Genomic DNA, 15,723 nt, shown 5'->3' on the forward strand with positions numbered 1-15,723 from the left:
TCACCAGGAAAAAAAAGGAAAAAACAAAAAACAAGAGGGAAAAGAAACTATCAGAATGAAAAGCAAATGGTAAATAAACAATGAAAATCCCATTCCGTAGTGCTGTTTCATCTCTAAGAGATGCTTTATTCAACAGCAGGTAGCAATCCCCACAAGAAACATCTGCTATCAGAGGATTTGCAGGTATGCTTTTGTTCACTGCTCACTGAATTTGTGTCGGTATTATAATTCAGCAGGTTCCTGCTTTTCACACACACCAGGATTAGCGTTGACTTGGGCTGGAGGGCATTCAAGCTGCTGTTCTTCTTTTAGCTATATTTCTCTGTAAACATCTAATTGTTTCAAAAAGTGATGTACAGTATGCAAAAACCTGAATTCAATGCAAATAAGCCTGTGCGGCTCTAAACCTAACAGGTGTTCTCATTAGTGTAAGTAGACAAGGAACGATTCTTGAAAGTTTGATAAACACTTATAATCATGGCCAAATACGTTACTATAAGTATAAAGGCACTTATAGCAACATCTCCTTTTCCTTATTGTGCAATCTCAGCATTCATTAATAGCAGATATGCACCAGTAAATGAAATACTAAAAGCTAACACTGGCTTCTTCCTGCAAATAACGTAGCTGTGAAATGCTCTGCTACTGATGAATATATTTTTGGCTAAAATAAGAGTCAACAAAATGAAATCTTTACACCCAGCACATATATATTTTAAATATATATCTTCGCCTGCACTGAAAGCAGAGCATTCATTCTCCCTTTGATTTTTTTGTTTGTTGCAAGGACTTATCACGTTGAGTCTCACTCACATACATCATAAAGTGTTATAACATGCATATAAAATTGGACAGGAGAACCATTCATCACTAGGTATTGTCCAGCTGGTAAAGCGAAGAGAGACAGGACTTCTCTGAGAAACCATTGCCAATATCTCTGTGTGTGGCTGTGTAATATATGGCTTCAGATTGCAAAGGCAATAACAGTAAAATATTACCCCAAGGAGAAAAGTGGCTTGCAGTAGGTATTCATGCACTGCCTTCAGTCTTCATCCGTGGACAAAATGTGCAATTGTCTATTCCCCGACTTCCCACTATGCACAGACGTGACTGAATTGTGTCTTAATTATTATCTCTGGCTTTTACCAGTCGTGGGGGTACTTCTACCTCTCTCCCCCAGTCTGGTGGCTCCCATCTCCTCTGGCTGTGGCTTACAGGCTGTCAGAATTCCACCCCTCCTGCTCCGTGGTGAGTGCAGCTCGTCCGCGGGGCCGGAGCAGAGGGCGGCGCGGGCAGGGGGGACACGGCAGGCTGCACACGAGTGGCTGACATCCAGGAGGGTCATCTGCTGCCTGCCTCACGTTTCCCTCCTTGCTCTTTATCCTCTGAAGGAAACCCCTGTTTTTGAGAGGTTGATCCCTGTATTCCAACTGTCTCTCACAGGGTATTTTACCAGGGCAGCAGATCAGCAGGAAATACTTCCCAGGGCGTTCCCTGGAGGTTTAGCAGAGATTATTTGCTCTTTCTTACCTTTCCCTTTGCTCAAACATCATCTGCTTTCTTCTCACGCTCCTCCAAGGCAGCAAAAAACCAGACCTGGATTGATGGGTGGAGAAATGGCAAGTTGTTCCTAGAAGTCTATGACAGCATCCCAGTAGCCTTGGGCCATTCCTTCCGTCCAGAGAAGCTCTTGGACCCCCAGCCCAAGCTCCACTTCCAATCCCAGCAGGAGTTTTGGTCTCTCAGGGATAATGAGCTTCAATTGTGACCTGCTCTTGGTTCAATATTTCCCTTACAAGTGATAAAAAACAGTTCTTCTGCATCTGAGATTCATCACAGCCAGGAAGGAAAGGAAAAGTTTTGCCTCATAATGCAGAGAGAAAATTCTCACCTGGTTAGTATTAATGCAATATTTCAGGAGAAACTTGCAAATATTTAAAGCTTATTGCACAGAAGAAGGGAAAATTTAGGTTCAATTTTTTTTTTCCTTCTTAACCATCACAGAGTTCATTATTTTATTGCTAAATTATGTTGAAGGATTCAATCCCAGGAATTTACTATGAAAAAAATTATTTCACCTCCACTGGTACAATATAATTTTACCTTAAAATTTACTGTTTCTTGCAAGTTTGAACCCCAAATCTGAGACAGCTTGATCCATTTTGGAGCCATTGATGTGCATAAAGCCAGCATCAGTTTATTTTCACTGAAAAGCAACTCATTGTATATGAGGAGGTTGCATTGATATGATGACCCCACAAAGGTTCCCAGAGACTGGATGTGCACAGCAGTCACACCACAAGGCAACACAGCTTAGGACATAACCTATAAACATCTGGCAGTACTCAGTCTTACAAATTCTAATATTGCAGAAGTTGTGAAAACACAGGATCTGTTTGTTGCCTCTTTGCAATCCTTGGTTTTCACAGTAGTTTTTACAGAATCAGAAAAAAATAGGGTAATTAAAACATAAGGTTCAACATCTTTAGATATGTAGAACATTTTCTGTTGCCTAAAACAAATATTCCCAAAGAAAGTATAAAACATTTTTCTGACTTGCAAAGTTTTTGCAGTCTATCATTTAAATTACTTAAATAAAGGGAGCTTTACTGCTCCCAAAAGCTGAGAATATAACACCCGCCATGCATATTAGCTTGATCTTTTTGACAGACCAGAAAAGTGTTTGTGTGTGCCAATTAAAACAAAAATGGATCCCTAGTGGCTTGTTCCTCACACAACTTCTGAAGACTGCTATCATTGTATGCTGGGGTAACCCTGGATAAGGCGGCTCTCCAAAGTAAACAAACTTTTCAAAACTTTCATGACAGATGGGGGTTACAAATGCATTTTAATAAGAGAGTTGCCAAAGCAACTTTTTTGCAATCAGCATATATTTACTTAACATCTAGCAACATTGGGAACACAAGGCAGATACTTTCTCACCAAATTTTTTAACAAATATCATTTTTTTTGAAAGATTGGTTGAAGACCTTTTCTCTCAAGCTGATATTTCCCCATCACTCCAATGTTAACTTTGCTCGACATCCAAAGGACTGCGAGATGGGTGAAGCCAGACTGCAGCATGAGACAGACAATCTGCTTGATAATGAAATTTCTTTGGTAGTCATAAACATCTTAGAGTCCTTTAAGTAATTTAACTATCAGCATAACCATGACTGCCTCTGTTTGATAGGCTGGCTCATGGAATGGATACGTGATGCTTTATGAATATAACACAGCTTAAGACTGAGCCTTTTGTTTTCTTTTGTTTCCATTTTTTAATATTAGGCTCAGCTCACTGTGGTACAGCACAGAGAGATATTTTATTTATCCTCTCGGCTGCTCACTCATTCAGCATAAACATGGCCAAGAGACTGGATTATCTGTGAGAAAGAATTTAAGATCAACTTCCAGAAATGCAGTTAGACTTCTGACGTGTTTTTAAAAACTTGCATGGCTCTGTCCCAGTTTAATTCAAATCCAGGCAATTAAACCACTAAGGAGCATAGTGTCTCCCAACTTTACTTAATTCTACTTCTACTCGGGGTGTGGACACAGGAGTATCCAAAGTTTATGCATTTATTCTCAAGTTTTATTATATTGTAATAATTTTTTAAAATTAATATTTAGTGACAGAAAATTCCCAATATCTTTTTTTTTCCCCTATTATTTTTTTTCTTTCTTCTTGACACTTTTCACAACTTCCCTGGCCCAGCCCTGGTGGCTGCCATACAGATGGTAAATGAGGTGTCCTTTGTTGCATGGATAGATCCCATCCTGAAAAACCTCTTAGGAAAACAGAGAGAAAAATCCAGATTTCTCTTCATTATGGAGAATCAGGTTGATTAGCATGATCAGAAAAATCCCACCACTTTGTGAGAGAACAAGGTGAGATGAAGGGAGCAGTGGGAAAGGGGGAAGAGTGTTAACTTTGGAGCTAGAAATGCTCCAGCAACTCACATTTCCTTTTTTTTCCTACACATATCAAGGGCAGCAATCCCAATGCACAGTGCAACAAGAGGAACACATTTTATTGAATTTCTGCACGCAGAGGTATCTGTCAATCCAAGTTTAAATCACTTAGTGTTCACCACAAGCTGTGTGAGTCCCAGGTGGCATAAAAATTTCAGTTTTCTGCACTGAATCTTGCACTGGATTAGCAACTGCTGAAGTTTCCACGGTCCAAAAGCATCCAATAATCCAACACTGAACCTTTGGAGTTGGTTTTATGAAGCTTCACCTTGATACTCCAGCAGTTTTTCTGGATAGCCCAGTTTCAGGGGGAGTTGAACACTGGCTTGTTTCAGTATTTGGCTGAATGAAGAACTGTGACATGTTTTTTTTTGTTTTCATGCATGAGCTATACATGAGCCATACAATTCCTAGGCTGCTCACTCTGCTCCCTTTTCCTTGTTGCATGGTACACACCAATTTTTTTTGCTGCTTTTCTCCTTCCCCACAGAATCCCTCACTTCCTGTACTAAGGTTTGTTTTTGGCATTGTCTGAAAATAGCTAATCACTGCCAATAGTAGTTGTGGCCACCAGAGATGCATAAGCACACTTTGAAGTGGGTGAATCAATAAGGCGGGTTTGGAATTTTGTTTTGCTGTGTGAATTTATTGCTCTGTCCCATATCTCCATAGAGTGTCTATCAGTAGGATTGCTGAAATTGCCTCCATCCCTGTTCTGCAGCTAAATAAATGCAAGAACAGCTGTAGAAGTGTATGCTAGTAAAGAACTAGAGGGACACCAGGGAGGAGATGTTTTTCACAGCGGTGCCATAGTCCCTGGACCAAACTTTGCAGGAAAACCATGGAGAGAAGATCCTGATCTTCTCCCACAGATCTTTTACCTGCTGTTTTCCATTGGCATGGATACACTGCAAAAGGAAAGTCTGTGAGAGGAGCTCTGAAGGGTGATCTGTAAGGGTTTGGAAGTCCTGACACAGCAGGATATCCCGGAGCACAACTTAGTACAGGAAAAAAAACATAATTCATAACATTTTTAAAAACTGTTGATCCTGGGTGGCCTCCAAGGTATATTTATATATTATAGAATGGTAATAGTATTAATTAAACACAGTGTCCTGTATTTTGTGGAGCTAAAAAGGTACATTTCTGTCTAATAACACAGGATCTTGTTGAACACCACCTTGGTGCATCATTACGGTGACATGCAAAAGAGGCTCAACCCTCCATTTGCAGCTTTATAAGGTGACAAGAGAAACCCTTAATAAGCCAAAAATAAAATATCAGGAAGTGTTTCACACCTGCCTCCCTCCCCACCTCCCACACTGTGTTGGCAGCCCAGCAGTACACTGAATTTAGCACACATTTACCTGTGGTGAGCCGATATTTTCTGAGGATCAATGCTTAACAGCAGGGCTGTGCTACAGCTCACTGCAAAACTGCCATGTGAGTGGAATCAGGCTTTGAAGTCATTTTTTTTTCCCCTGGTGCTGTAGCAAGAAAAGGGAAATTCAGGCACCCTGGCTCTCCTATCCCCAACCTGAAGGGCATGGCAAAGCAGAGGGTTAATGCCAGTTGTCAATGCTCGTGGCTGTTTATTGCTGACAGCAGCAGCAGCATTCTGCCTGGTAAGGTGGTGCTAATTCTAGACTGTAGCCTTTGCAAAAATGATGGCACAGAGAGAGGTATTTAAATAAGTGAAGTACCTGGCACAATGGAGTCTGGCAGCTCTGGATAGAGCACTTCATTTTCTTTTTTTTTCCCCCCCAGATTTGTCTTTCATTTGTTTCCCTGGCCCCTCTGTTTATTTCAGCAGTGCCTGACACAGGGACTGTGTGTTAACAGGCCTTAATATTGAACAATTTCTGCTTGTTGTTAGTTATACATCATTTAGGGCTGTGATCATAAATTGTTCAATCACAAGGTTTAGTCAAAACCAGCATTCTTTACTGATGTCTTTTCCCAAGGGTGTTGAAAATTTGATTGTTCAAAGTGCAAATATGGTTTAGCAATCCTTTCCAAGAGTCATTTATCAGAAATCCTAAGGAGGTAATATATAAAAGTGGGATAGAAAACCTGCACATTAAATGGGATTTACCAGCCAAAGCCTTTGGAACTGCTTGCCTGTGAATGACTGGAATGGAGCAGAACAAAGTCAATTACTGACTGTAATTAAGGAGTGGATGCATTTAAACTGTAGAGAGCAGTAGCAGTCTTCTTGAAACTGTCTTGTTACTCTGAAGATTAGTCTGAGGAAAGAAAGAAAAGGACTTGAACTATATCTTACAGAAAGTATATTTTAAATGAATTCTCTTCCCTCCATTCTATGATCTGTTTTTACAGATTTGCTCATAAAACACTGATAATATATGATTATCAAAATAACACATTCAAGACAAAGAAACTTTCAACATGTATTTTGCTTTGGTCTTGTTAGCAATGGAGTATCTCTTTTGCATATCATACAGTGCAAATATTTATGCAGTGCTGAATACTTGTATTTTAATAAAGCCTGAATTTACTGAACGGAAGGCTGAACTATGTTGTGTCCTTTTTAAGCCTTCAAAATACAGTAAATCTAATTACATATGTTGCTCTTACTTTGAAAATGTTATTCCATTTTATAATTTTAATAATGATTTGTTTATACTGGGAGAGAGGCATTAGATTGAATTGTTGCCTGTGTTTAGTCTAATCCATATCTGCATGTACACATTAATAAATTGTGATATCATATCACACATTTTGAACCCAAACCTTGCCGTGTGAGCCGGGCACAGAGCTGGAGGTCAGCTCTTTCTACTGCTCACCTTAAGCTGAATTTGAGCTTTTTATTCCCTTTTGGTGAGGGGAAGGGTGAGTGTGTGAGTGGTGATGGAGGTTATGGCCGTGGATTAATGAAGGAATTGAGATTTCCCCAGTAAATGACTCTCCCTGCTCGGGGAGCAGTGGGGTGGCTGCAGTTGGGTGCAGAGGGGATGGGAGGAACATCTGCAGCCAGGCAGCCCTGAGCCCCTGCCAGGGGACCATTCCCACATCCTCACAGCGCTCCCACAGGATGTCTCCGCTGGAGCTGCACTGACGGGATTTTCCTTAATGCTGATGACTTTGGAAGCCTTCCTTACAGGCATTTCCTCAATAAAGGGAGGGTTACAGGACAATGAATGTGACATTAGGCTGTTGTTTTTTGGTTTGGGTTTTGTGTTTCGTGGTATTGCTTCAGTTTTAAGGAAGATGCTGGGAGCACCCAGGCTTCTTTTTTCTTCAGTAAAAAGACAGGGGGGAGATGCAGGGAAACAGTAGCACTTCATGTCAATGTATTTGCATAAATAAATTGTGCCAGGGCATAACAGCTTTGCTTTGCTTTTTCCCAAAGCTTGGTGAGAAGGAAATCCCTATTGCCCACTGTGCTCAGCCATTCCCCTAAAAATACATGAAAAGGTTTTGGTGTTGAATAATCCCCATGTTCCAGTGGACACTCCAACACTGAGACTAAACTGAGACCCAAGTGTTCCACTTCCACGCATGGATACCACCAAATTTTGCACAAGCAGCTTTTAACAACAGCAAAATAAGAACAAAACTTTGGTTCCAGAGCTGGCAGGAGCTGAGCTGTTTTGGAGCTTCTGCCCCTTCCCAAACATACTGGTGACGTAGCCCTTGGTTGAATTTTCTGCAAACACAGAAGGATGTTGTGTCCAGGTGATGCTCCATGGCCACGTGCACCAGGAACCTGTGGAATAATCCTGGAACAAAGCACTGCACAGCTCTGGGCCTCAGTTTTGCCATCTGTGAAAGGGTTGCTTCAACCTGTTGTGTGAAATACCTGGAGACTTCTTCTGGTGAAATATACATATATATATGTATGTATGTATGTAAAATAAAAAATTATGTATCATTATTATCCCAGTGGTTTACAGAAGTTCAGACCAACAGCATATACATACATATTTCCACCAAATATTAGGTTAGACAGTGAAACAGCATTATCAGGGGATTGAATATTCTTTTGATAAATATTCCCAGTGAGTGGGTCAAAAATGTAAATCGACTTCTATTCAGACAAACTGGGGATTTTTTTTTATTTTTTCCATGATAAATGGGCTCCTAATTATTCTGCTGCAACCATCTTTGATGCTAATTTGTTGGGTTTTTTAATGTGAAAAAGTGACATTATTAATTCTACCAAAACGTTTGGAAGTGGGCTGGGGAGTCATAGGTGAATTATAAATGTGCAAATTCAAGAAAGGAGGTCCCAGACACAAACCCCAATACTAGCAAAAACAGAAATGGAAACTGCAAATGACAGGAAGTAATTTTCATGATGCACTCACTTCTTTTCAGGCTGCTTTGATTTCTCTTGAACTGTGTCTTGTTACACCGAGTTTCCTGGCTTTTCCCTAACTTTTGTCACACACCCGTTATTTCTGCACTATTTGTGCCTGGTGGTTGCATTGCTGAGACAATATCTTGTTTGTTGTGACAGATTCTAAACAGTTCTCAGACAGAGGTTCAGAACTCCTCCGTAACTCGGCACTCCAGCAGATAAATCTCTGCAAAAAGGACAAGCACTGGGGGGGGAATGGGGGGGAAAATCGAGGAAAATGAACTGCCTGGTGTGTGCTGTACTCACCTGTGTGTGCCCATGCCCTCCCCAGATCACGACAGTGTCAGGAAATGAGTTCCTCCTCCAGTCGGATATCGACTTTCTCATATTGGATTGGTTCCACGCTATCAAAAATGCAATTGACAGATTGGTATGTATTTGTTTTGGCTGTTACCTTTATTAATTAAGATGTAGCAATTTCAACTTCATTTGCTCAGGCATCTCTACAGGTTTTAGGCAGTCAGCAGCTAGCTACACATTCCTTTCTCTGAAGGATATAAAAATATGTATGCAAATCTACTAAAAAAATGTCAGATAAACAAGGTTGTTGCACAAAAATGTCATTTGATTCTTGCCTCGAAATGGAACGCTACATTTATTTCTCTGAAATAACAAGGACGCTGGCTTGCTGAGGGTTGTAAAAGCACACAAGCACTTAATAACTAATGAATTTTTGCATTTTCTGTTTATGCAGCCTACAGTATATAATCTTCAATAGAACTATTAATACATTTGAGCCTTTTATGAATTTTGGTATTACTTATTCACAAGAATAACACTAGCAAATAATATTCCTTTGTAACTGATTGCTGGTATTCTCCCAGGAAGGCTGGGGGTTTTCTGCTAGAAGTGAGCAGGGTTGCGTTTTATTAAAACAGTTTTTAATTACCAAACCAGCTTCAGCTGTAGCTTTTTCTTTCTTTTTTGCCACTCTCAGTACAAATTCCAAACATCTTCCTCCTATCCCTGCCTGATCCAAGAACATTTTCTTTTTTTTTTTTTTTTTTTTTTTTTTTTGAGGGCGCTGACTTTCCTTGTTCACTGCAGAATCTGTTGAGAGAAAAATATCCCCATTTCTTGCATTTTTCAGAGGTTTCAGTGCAGTGGAATCTGCAGCCTCTTTGAAAGGGTTAATTTGAACACAGCTACTGTTTCCTTAAAGAGCTACAAACATTCTATTACCCTGAGGCTATAATCAGCCAAGGAAAGTTTGATCTGATGATGTATGTCTTCATATTGTGCATTTCATTGGGCGTGTGCGGATATTGATATCCAACTAAAGATTTTGGGGTGGAGTTTTCCATGGAGACTCAGGAGAAAAAAAAACCAAAATCTTTTTTGGCGTATAATTCAACTAAACATCTAATAAACCTGATTATATAAATATATATGTATTTTTTTTAGTGTAGCTGAGGTAATATTGTGGCCTCAGCAGTGCTGAGCCACAGCAGCAGCACGAGTGGCCGTGGTGGGAGTGCGCAGGACAGGATGTCCAGGATGTCACCATGCACCCCTCCTGGCCACCCCATCACTGCCAGCTCCCTCAGCCCTGAAACTCTGAACAAATGTGAAAAGCCTGGCAGCTTTCCAGGCTGTTGGGATGGCTGAGTCTCACCTGACCAAATGCCACGGGAAGGGACGTGGCTGCAGCCGAAACAGCGTCTCCCTTTTTTCGTTCCTTTTATTTATTTTTTCTTTTTTCTTCTTTTCCCTGCTCATTTTCACTTTGTCTGCCAGCAAATTAGAATGAGAGAAAAGCCCCCCGACTACTTCTTAAGCTTAAACCAGCAGAATTCAACCCCAAATTTGCAATGATGTTTGAAGTAATTGTGTTTGCAAGAATATTTACTGTAACTATCTAAACCAGAAAGGCAATTTAAACACCCTTCCTCCTTGCCAGCATTTGAAAGTAGCCTGCAATGTGGAAATAATTTTGGTCCCTAAAGCCTAAAGAAGAAGGCCTTTTGTTTTCCTCACTTAAATGGGAATTTATCTCAGAAATTAGGATCAGTCTGTCAGGGCCATAAAAGCTTTGCCATATGACAAATTTTGCATTACACTTTCCTTAAATTATATACTCCCAGCACACTCGCTCTGTGTGTGTCTGTTAGCTTCTGTACTGGCATTCTGGAATCTCTTGCTTCATTCTTACAAATAATAATTTTATTAAAAGCATGCACATATGTATATACATATATATATTCTTTTCCCAGCCAAAAGAACAGAGAATTACATCGAGAAATTTGGAGTTCAAACTCAGAAAATCCTCCAGCATCGAATTCCTGAATAACTTAGACACTGAATCCAAAGAGCCAAAGCCTGAACACAGAAAATCTTTAAGTAAGGCTTTTTTCTTTCCTCATTTTTCTTTCTTTTTTTAAATTTTTTTTCTTTCCTTTTTAAATAACTATGCCATTACAGGGTAAGATAATTTTTATTACATACAGAATGTAAGGAAGATCACTGAGAATTTTAAAGCTGAATATGTTCTGCACTGATATACATAACTTGCATTTAAGTAAAGACAGTTACTAGCTCCATACTTTTAAAGGTGACACTCTCTCCTAAGCAAAATAAATTTGTTTAGGAGTAAAGACATTTATTTAAGCCATTTATTTTTAAAAATAAGCAACATGAGCCCTGCGTTAATGGTCTGTTGCAGTTGCTTTGTTTCCATTTTAGTAAAATACCTCAAATTGCCAGAGTAATTTTGTCTGTTGTGTATTTATACACTGAATTGCTGAAAGAATTGACATATCCTCCACAGCCAACAATCAGTGATGTATCTATAATTTTATAGAAGATAAATTCCAGGGTTTTGGCGTTGATTTTTGTCAGTGTGATTAGAAAAGAAAGCGATCTAAAACTAGCAGGGGTGTGCTTCACTGCTCTGAAAAGACTTCCCCAGTTTGTGCCGAGATGCTGGTGAGATCGTGGGCAGCAGGAGCTGGTGCTGACCCTGAATCCCTCACTCAACATCTTTTTAACTTCCCCCTCTCCCCTGAATTTCCATTTTTCTCCTTTGTTTGGTGGGAGATTCACGTGCTGGCCCCGATGTCAGCGCTGTGACAGCCCCAGACTGGCAGGCTGGTCCCAGGCACCTCTGGGCACCAAAGGGCTCTGCAGGAATTTTCCTGCACACATTTCAGTGCAGGATCAAAGCCTGAGACATTCAGAAAAGGGCTGCATTAAAAAGACCCAACATAGCTGTTTTTAATGATAATTATCCACACAATCATAAATATATGCACACATGCGTGCGCGTACACACAAATAGAGACTCATTAAACAGTCTCTTTTTGCAGACCACAGGATTTGGGGGTTTGTTTCATTATTATCTTGAAGATGTTTCTTTTTTGTTTTTTTTTTTAAAGGGTTTTGTGTTTTTTTTTTTTTTTTTTTCTTTGTGTTATAAAATATAAAGTAGCCTGAACGTGGCTTGTGAAAAATTGTCCCAATATCTTTGCACTGGGTGTTATGTTGCATTTCTCAGAGCAAGAAAAATAAGACTGAGAACGCAGTGAGTTCTGAGGGTCTGATTCTGCTCTTATTGCAGCTAATAGCAAAATGCCCATAAACTGTCTCAGCACTCAGGGAATTTTTATTTATTTATTTAGACTTCTCACATATCTTTAAATGATAATTTGTCAGACAAAACAGAAAAAGTGACTATGAGCAGTGACAGAGACTTAGTCTATGTTTCTTTTCAAACCTTAGAGAATCCTGAATAACCTCCGTTTTGTTAAAGGCTATTTAAACTATTAAAAAAATGTGAAAATATCTGCTGTGAAATCTCACTGAATCGAAGCTTGCATTTAAATACTGTAGATTGGATTGCTTCTAAAATATGTATTCAGAACTTTTTTTTTTTTGGCCCCTTGAGATCAAGCAATTATGTGGAATTAGAAAAATCATATTATTCACTTACTTATTAGTAGTCTAAGCACAAACTGTATTGTCAGTTTTCTGCCTTTGGCTTTCTGTGCCCTTAATGTTCACACAAGTATCGTAGCCAGAATTATCGGCAGCTAGAGCCAAAATTGCTTTAAAAAGGCATGAGAACTGGTAATGACACATTGTTAGCAGTTAACAGGTGGTCGTTTCATTGTCCAGTTTGACTGCAGAGCACAAAGATATGTGCAATATCTGCAAGTGTGTTTATAAAGTTCTTGCAAAGTTTAACGATTTTATAATTTTATAGTGCTTTTTTACGTTATTGACTATTGCCAGTGCCAAATCCAAACAAAGGAGATTTTTTAATGATGCCTTAGAACTCCTCCAGTTTAACAAAGAAGATGAGCAACTGATGTGTTAGCAGCCCAGCCCCTTTCATTCTGATAACCTTTAATGAAATATTCAGACAGCTCAGATTCATTTGTATTTACCTTATCTATATTTAGGGGCTGCAAAAAATATCCAGTTTCAGACTTGATATTACTGCATCATTGTTTTTAGCAGTACAAGTATATAAAAGACAGGTACATTCTAACCAAAGCATTTCAGTAATTTACTCTTTAATTTAAAACTGGGGAGACTGTCCCTGGGGACTCAGTAGCAGGAATTTGGTTTTTATGTCTAATCCTGATTGCTTCTGCTTGCACTACAAGGACAAATGGTAATTCTCTGTTATGCTTTTTGAGCTGTAGACACTGATTTCATTGAAAATTGGGCTCAAACTGCCAGGCTCAATTTCCAAAGTTCAGAGAGTGGCTGTTCTCTTGGTCACGCAGCTTTTCAGTGGCTTCTCATCCAGTTTGGTTTCAACTCATGTTCTAATTGAAGTTTTCTTGAGCTAAGAGGAAACCAAGAATGGCCTTGGGGAGTGTTACCAAAATATGTAAAACTGTGATCTTGTTCTCAAATACATGGAAAGGGATGAGTTTTTGTTTTATGATGTCAGCTATTTCACTGATACAGTTTCTGCAGCTGATGCTGGTCAGAAATAACATGTTTTTCACCTCAGCAGGCTCCTCCATTAGAAGGGTACATTTCACTCAAGAAAATTGCCTTGCAGCACCACTTCTTTTAATGCAAAGAAGTGTTGTTCTAAACAGATAATTTTAAAAATTAGCGTCAGACTTCATAATTTCCAAATAATTTAGTTATCATTCAGATCATAGGGGTATATTGATTTTTTCTTTAAGGTTTCCAAAAATCCCTCCTAATTAGTACCAGTTGTAACTGGATCCACTGGTAGGTGGTGTGCCACGTTGATTTTATATCCCATGGAACCAGGCACCCGGGTTACCCTGCAAGTACAGATGCTGTTGTGGTGTGGGAAGCAGGGAAAGAATCTGGGATGTGGGGAAAGGGTCTGTGCACCACCAGGTTCCCAGGAATCCTTCTTCTCTCCAAAAGCCAAGAGACCTTACTGTGCATGCCACAGGAGCTGTCAGGACCGTCGTGCTTTGGGCAGTGACACCAAGGGGATGCTCTCAGCTAAGCTCAGCCTTTCTCTTCCTGCCCATGCATCCGCCTTGTGATTTGCATCCTCTGGGCTGTTTGGTGGCCATCACCTGGGAATTCTGTCCCTCAGGAATGACCTCCTGTGGAAGAGCCTGGGCTGGAGTCACTATTGATTGTCGGAGGGGATCAATTCCCCTCCTGCTCCCCCTCTCCTGGATGGAAACAAACAGCTCCGCAGTAGGAAGAGTGCCCTTTGGCTACCGTATCAATCTGAGGGCTGCTCTTGTCAAAATGCACAATCACAAGCTTGAAAATGCAATCCATTCCCACAGCACTATATTTCCAACCTGTTCTCCATCATTTCCTTATGGCGTCACATTTACTCAGTTCATCACATTCTTATTAATATTTTAGGTTTCCTTGAAAGTGATGGAATTCTATTTTTATTACAAAAGCAACAAGAATAAATACTAATTGTTGTCAGTTATTTCCTTATGTAGTGGCAACTCTAATCTGTTCGTCAGCTTTAGGTTGCCAAAGCAAAATAATGAAATATTTTAGACAGTTAAAAAAATCTGTGATATTAGATAAATGCAATTTGATCTCCTTGTTTGCCACATAAAAGCTGGAACTGCCTGAATTGATAAGATTGAATTGCATTATTTTTATTGTTTCTACTCGCATATTTTTTTCCTTATCTTCAAGAACACTTAACTTGAAACCCAGTGGTTAGTCATGCAGCCTGGAAAATCTCCTCCATGTTTAGAATTCTAGCTGGAATCCAACAACTCTAGCATTAGGAAATTTTTAAAAAAATATGTATGTGTGAAAAGGAACATCTTGGTGAGCTGTGGCAGCTATTCATGGTGACTTTAGTGTCTCAGTAAGAGTAGTCGGGGACCCCAGGCGTCGTGGTGCCAGACACAATGTGATACCAAAGTAAGACAATTCCAGCTCTCAGCCCCAATAAGGACAAGTTGCAACAGGTGGGAAAAAGAGGACAAAGGCAGGGGGTGGAAGGAGAAGTTGACAGCAAAGCCAACATGTCATGCGTATTAAAAAGCAGGCCTGGGATTCCTTTCTGCTCTCTGTAAGGATCAGGGTCTGAGCCCCGGCACCCTGGCCTCCATCCAACTCAAATAATGACATTTTCCTTACCTAAACTCCTCTCGGACTTTCAACGGGGAGCAATTGGTCTTATAGTCCCAAAGGGTGATGCTTCGCCCTTGCGATGCTGCTTTTACACGCTTCCCTAGGGAATGGCCTCATGGCAGTGTCTGGGAATACACCTCCTAACATCTTTTGAATCAAAGAAAGAAAAAAAACCCGCTCTGAATCATAATTTCTATTTGCTCCATAGTTATTTGCTACAAAGTCATCTGGGCATTAAAGTCTGTTTTAGTTTCTTAAAAGACAGTTAAACTCAGGATTAGGATTGAACCATGGACTGTGTGCTTTAAAATTGCCCCAAATTACTCTTCTTTCTTCATTCACTTTTCTTCAGAAGGCTGAATTTTGAAACTTGAGCAAGGTGTGTATTTATCCCTAAGTAATTACTAAAGCATCTGGAATCCTTTCTGGAGGCAGTTTGTTAGATAACTAAGTCTGTACAGTGAGTGTGAGGGGAAAAAACAGCAGCAGAAACCCATTTTGGTCATTTAATGGACACGGTGGAAGAAATGGAGAATTTGGTGGAGCTTGAAAACTTCCTGGCTCCACGTGCTACTTGGCCCTTCCCTGGCTAAAGCTTCTTCTGAGGACTTGTTTGAGGGCTCAAAGTTTGTCCCTGCACAGGACAATTTCTGGGAATTTCTGTGGCAAAGACCTCCTGTCTGAGGCAGTGGTTTCTCTGAGGAGGGAAAGGATGGGCACCAGGGCACAAACACATGGCTTTGCATGGGTTTGGCTGTGTAATAACAAAAGGAAAAAAAAAAAAAAAAGCCAGAATTTTATTTCTTGAA

The 15,723-nt window shown here is 40.0% G+C and overlaps 1 protein-coding gene across 2 annotated transcripts in view; it reads left to right on the forward strand.

Moving 5' to 3' along the window:
• The window catches only part of ARHGAP15 (Rho GTPase activating protein 15), a 322,319-nt gene that overhangs the window by 154,511 nt on the left and 152,085 nt on the right, over positions 1-15,723 (forward strand). For both annotated transcript variants that reach the window (XM_063401000.1, XM_063401001.1), the window contains exons 8-9: positions 8,628-8,726; positions 10,570-10,696. In XM_063401000.1, the coding sequence (XP_063257070.1) occupies positions 8,628-8,726; positions 10,570-10,696 (226 nt within the window). The remainder of the gene's footprint in view (positions 1-8,627; positions 8,727-10,569; positions 10,697-15,723) is intronic.

This window comes from Prinia subflava, chromosome 6 (genome assembly GCF_021018805.1).
Source record: "Prinia subflava isolate CZ2003 ecotype Zambia chromosome 6, Cam_Psub_1.2, whole genome shotgun sequence".
Lineage (NCBI taxonomy): Eukaryota > Metazoa > Chordata > Aves > Passeriformes > Cisticolidae > Prinia > Prinia subflava.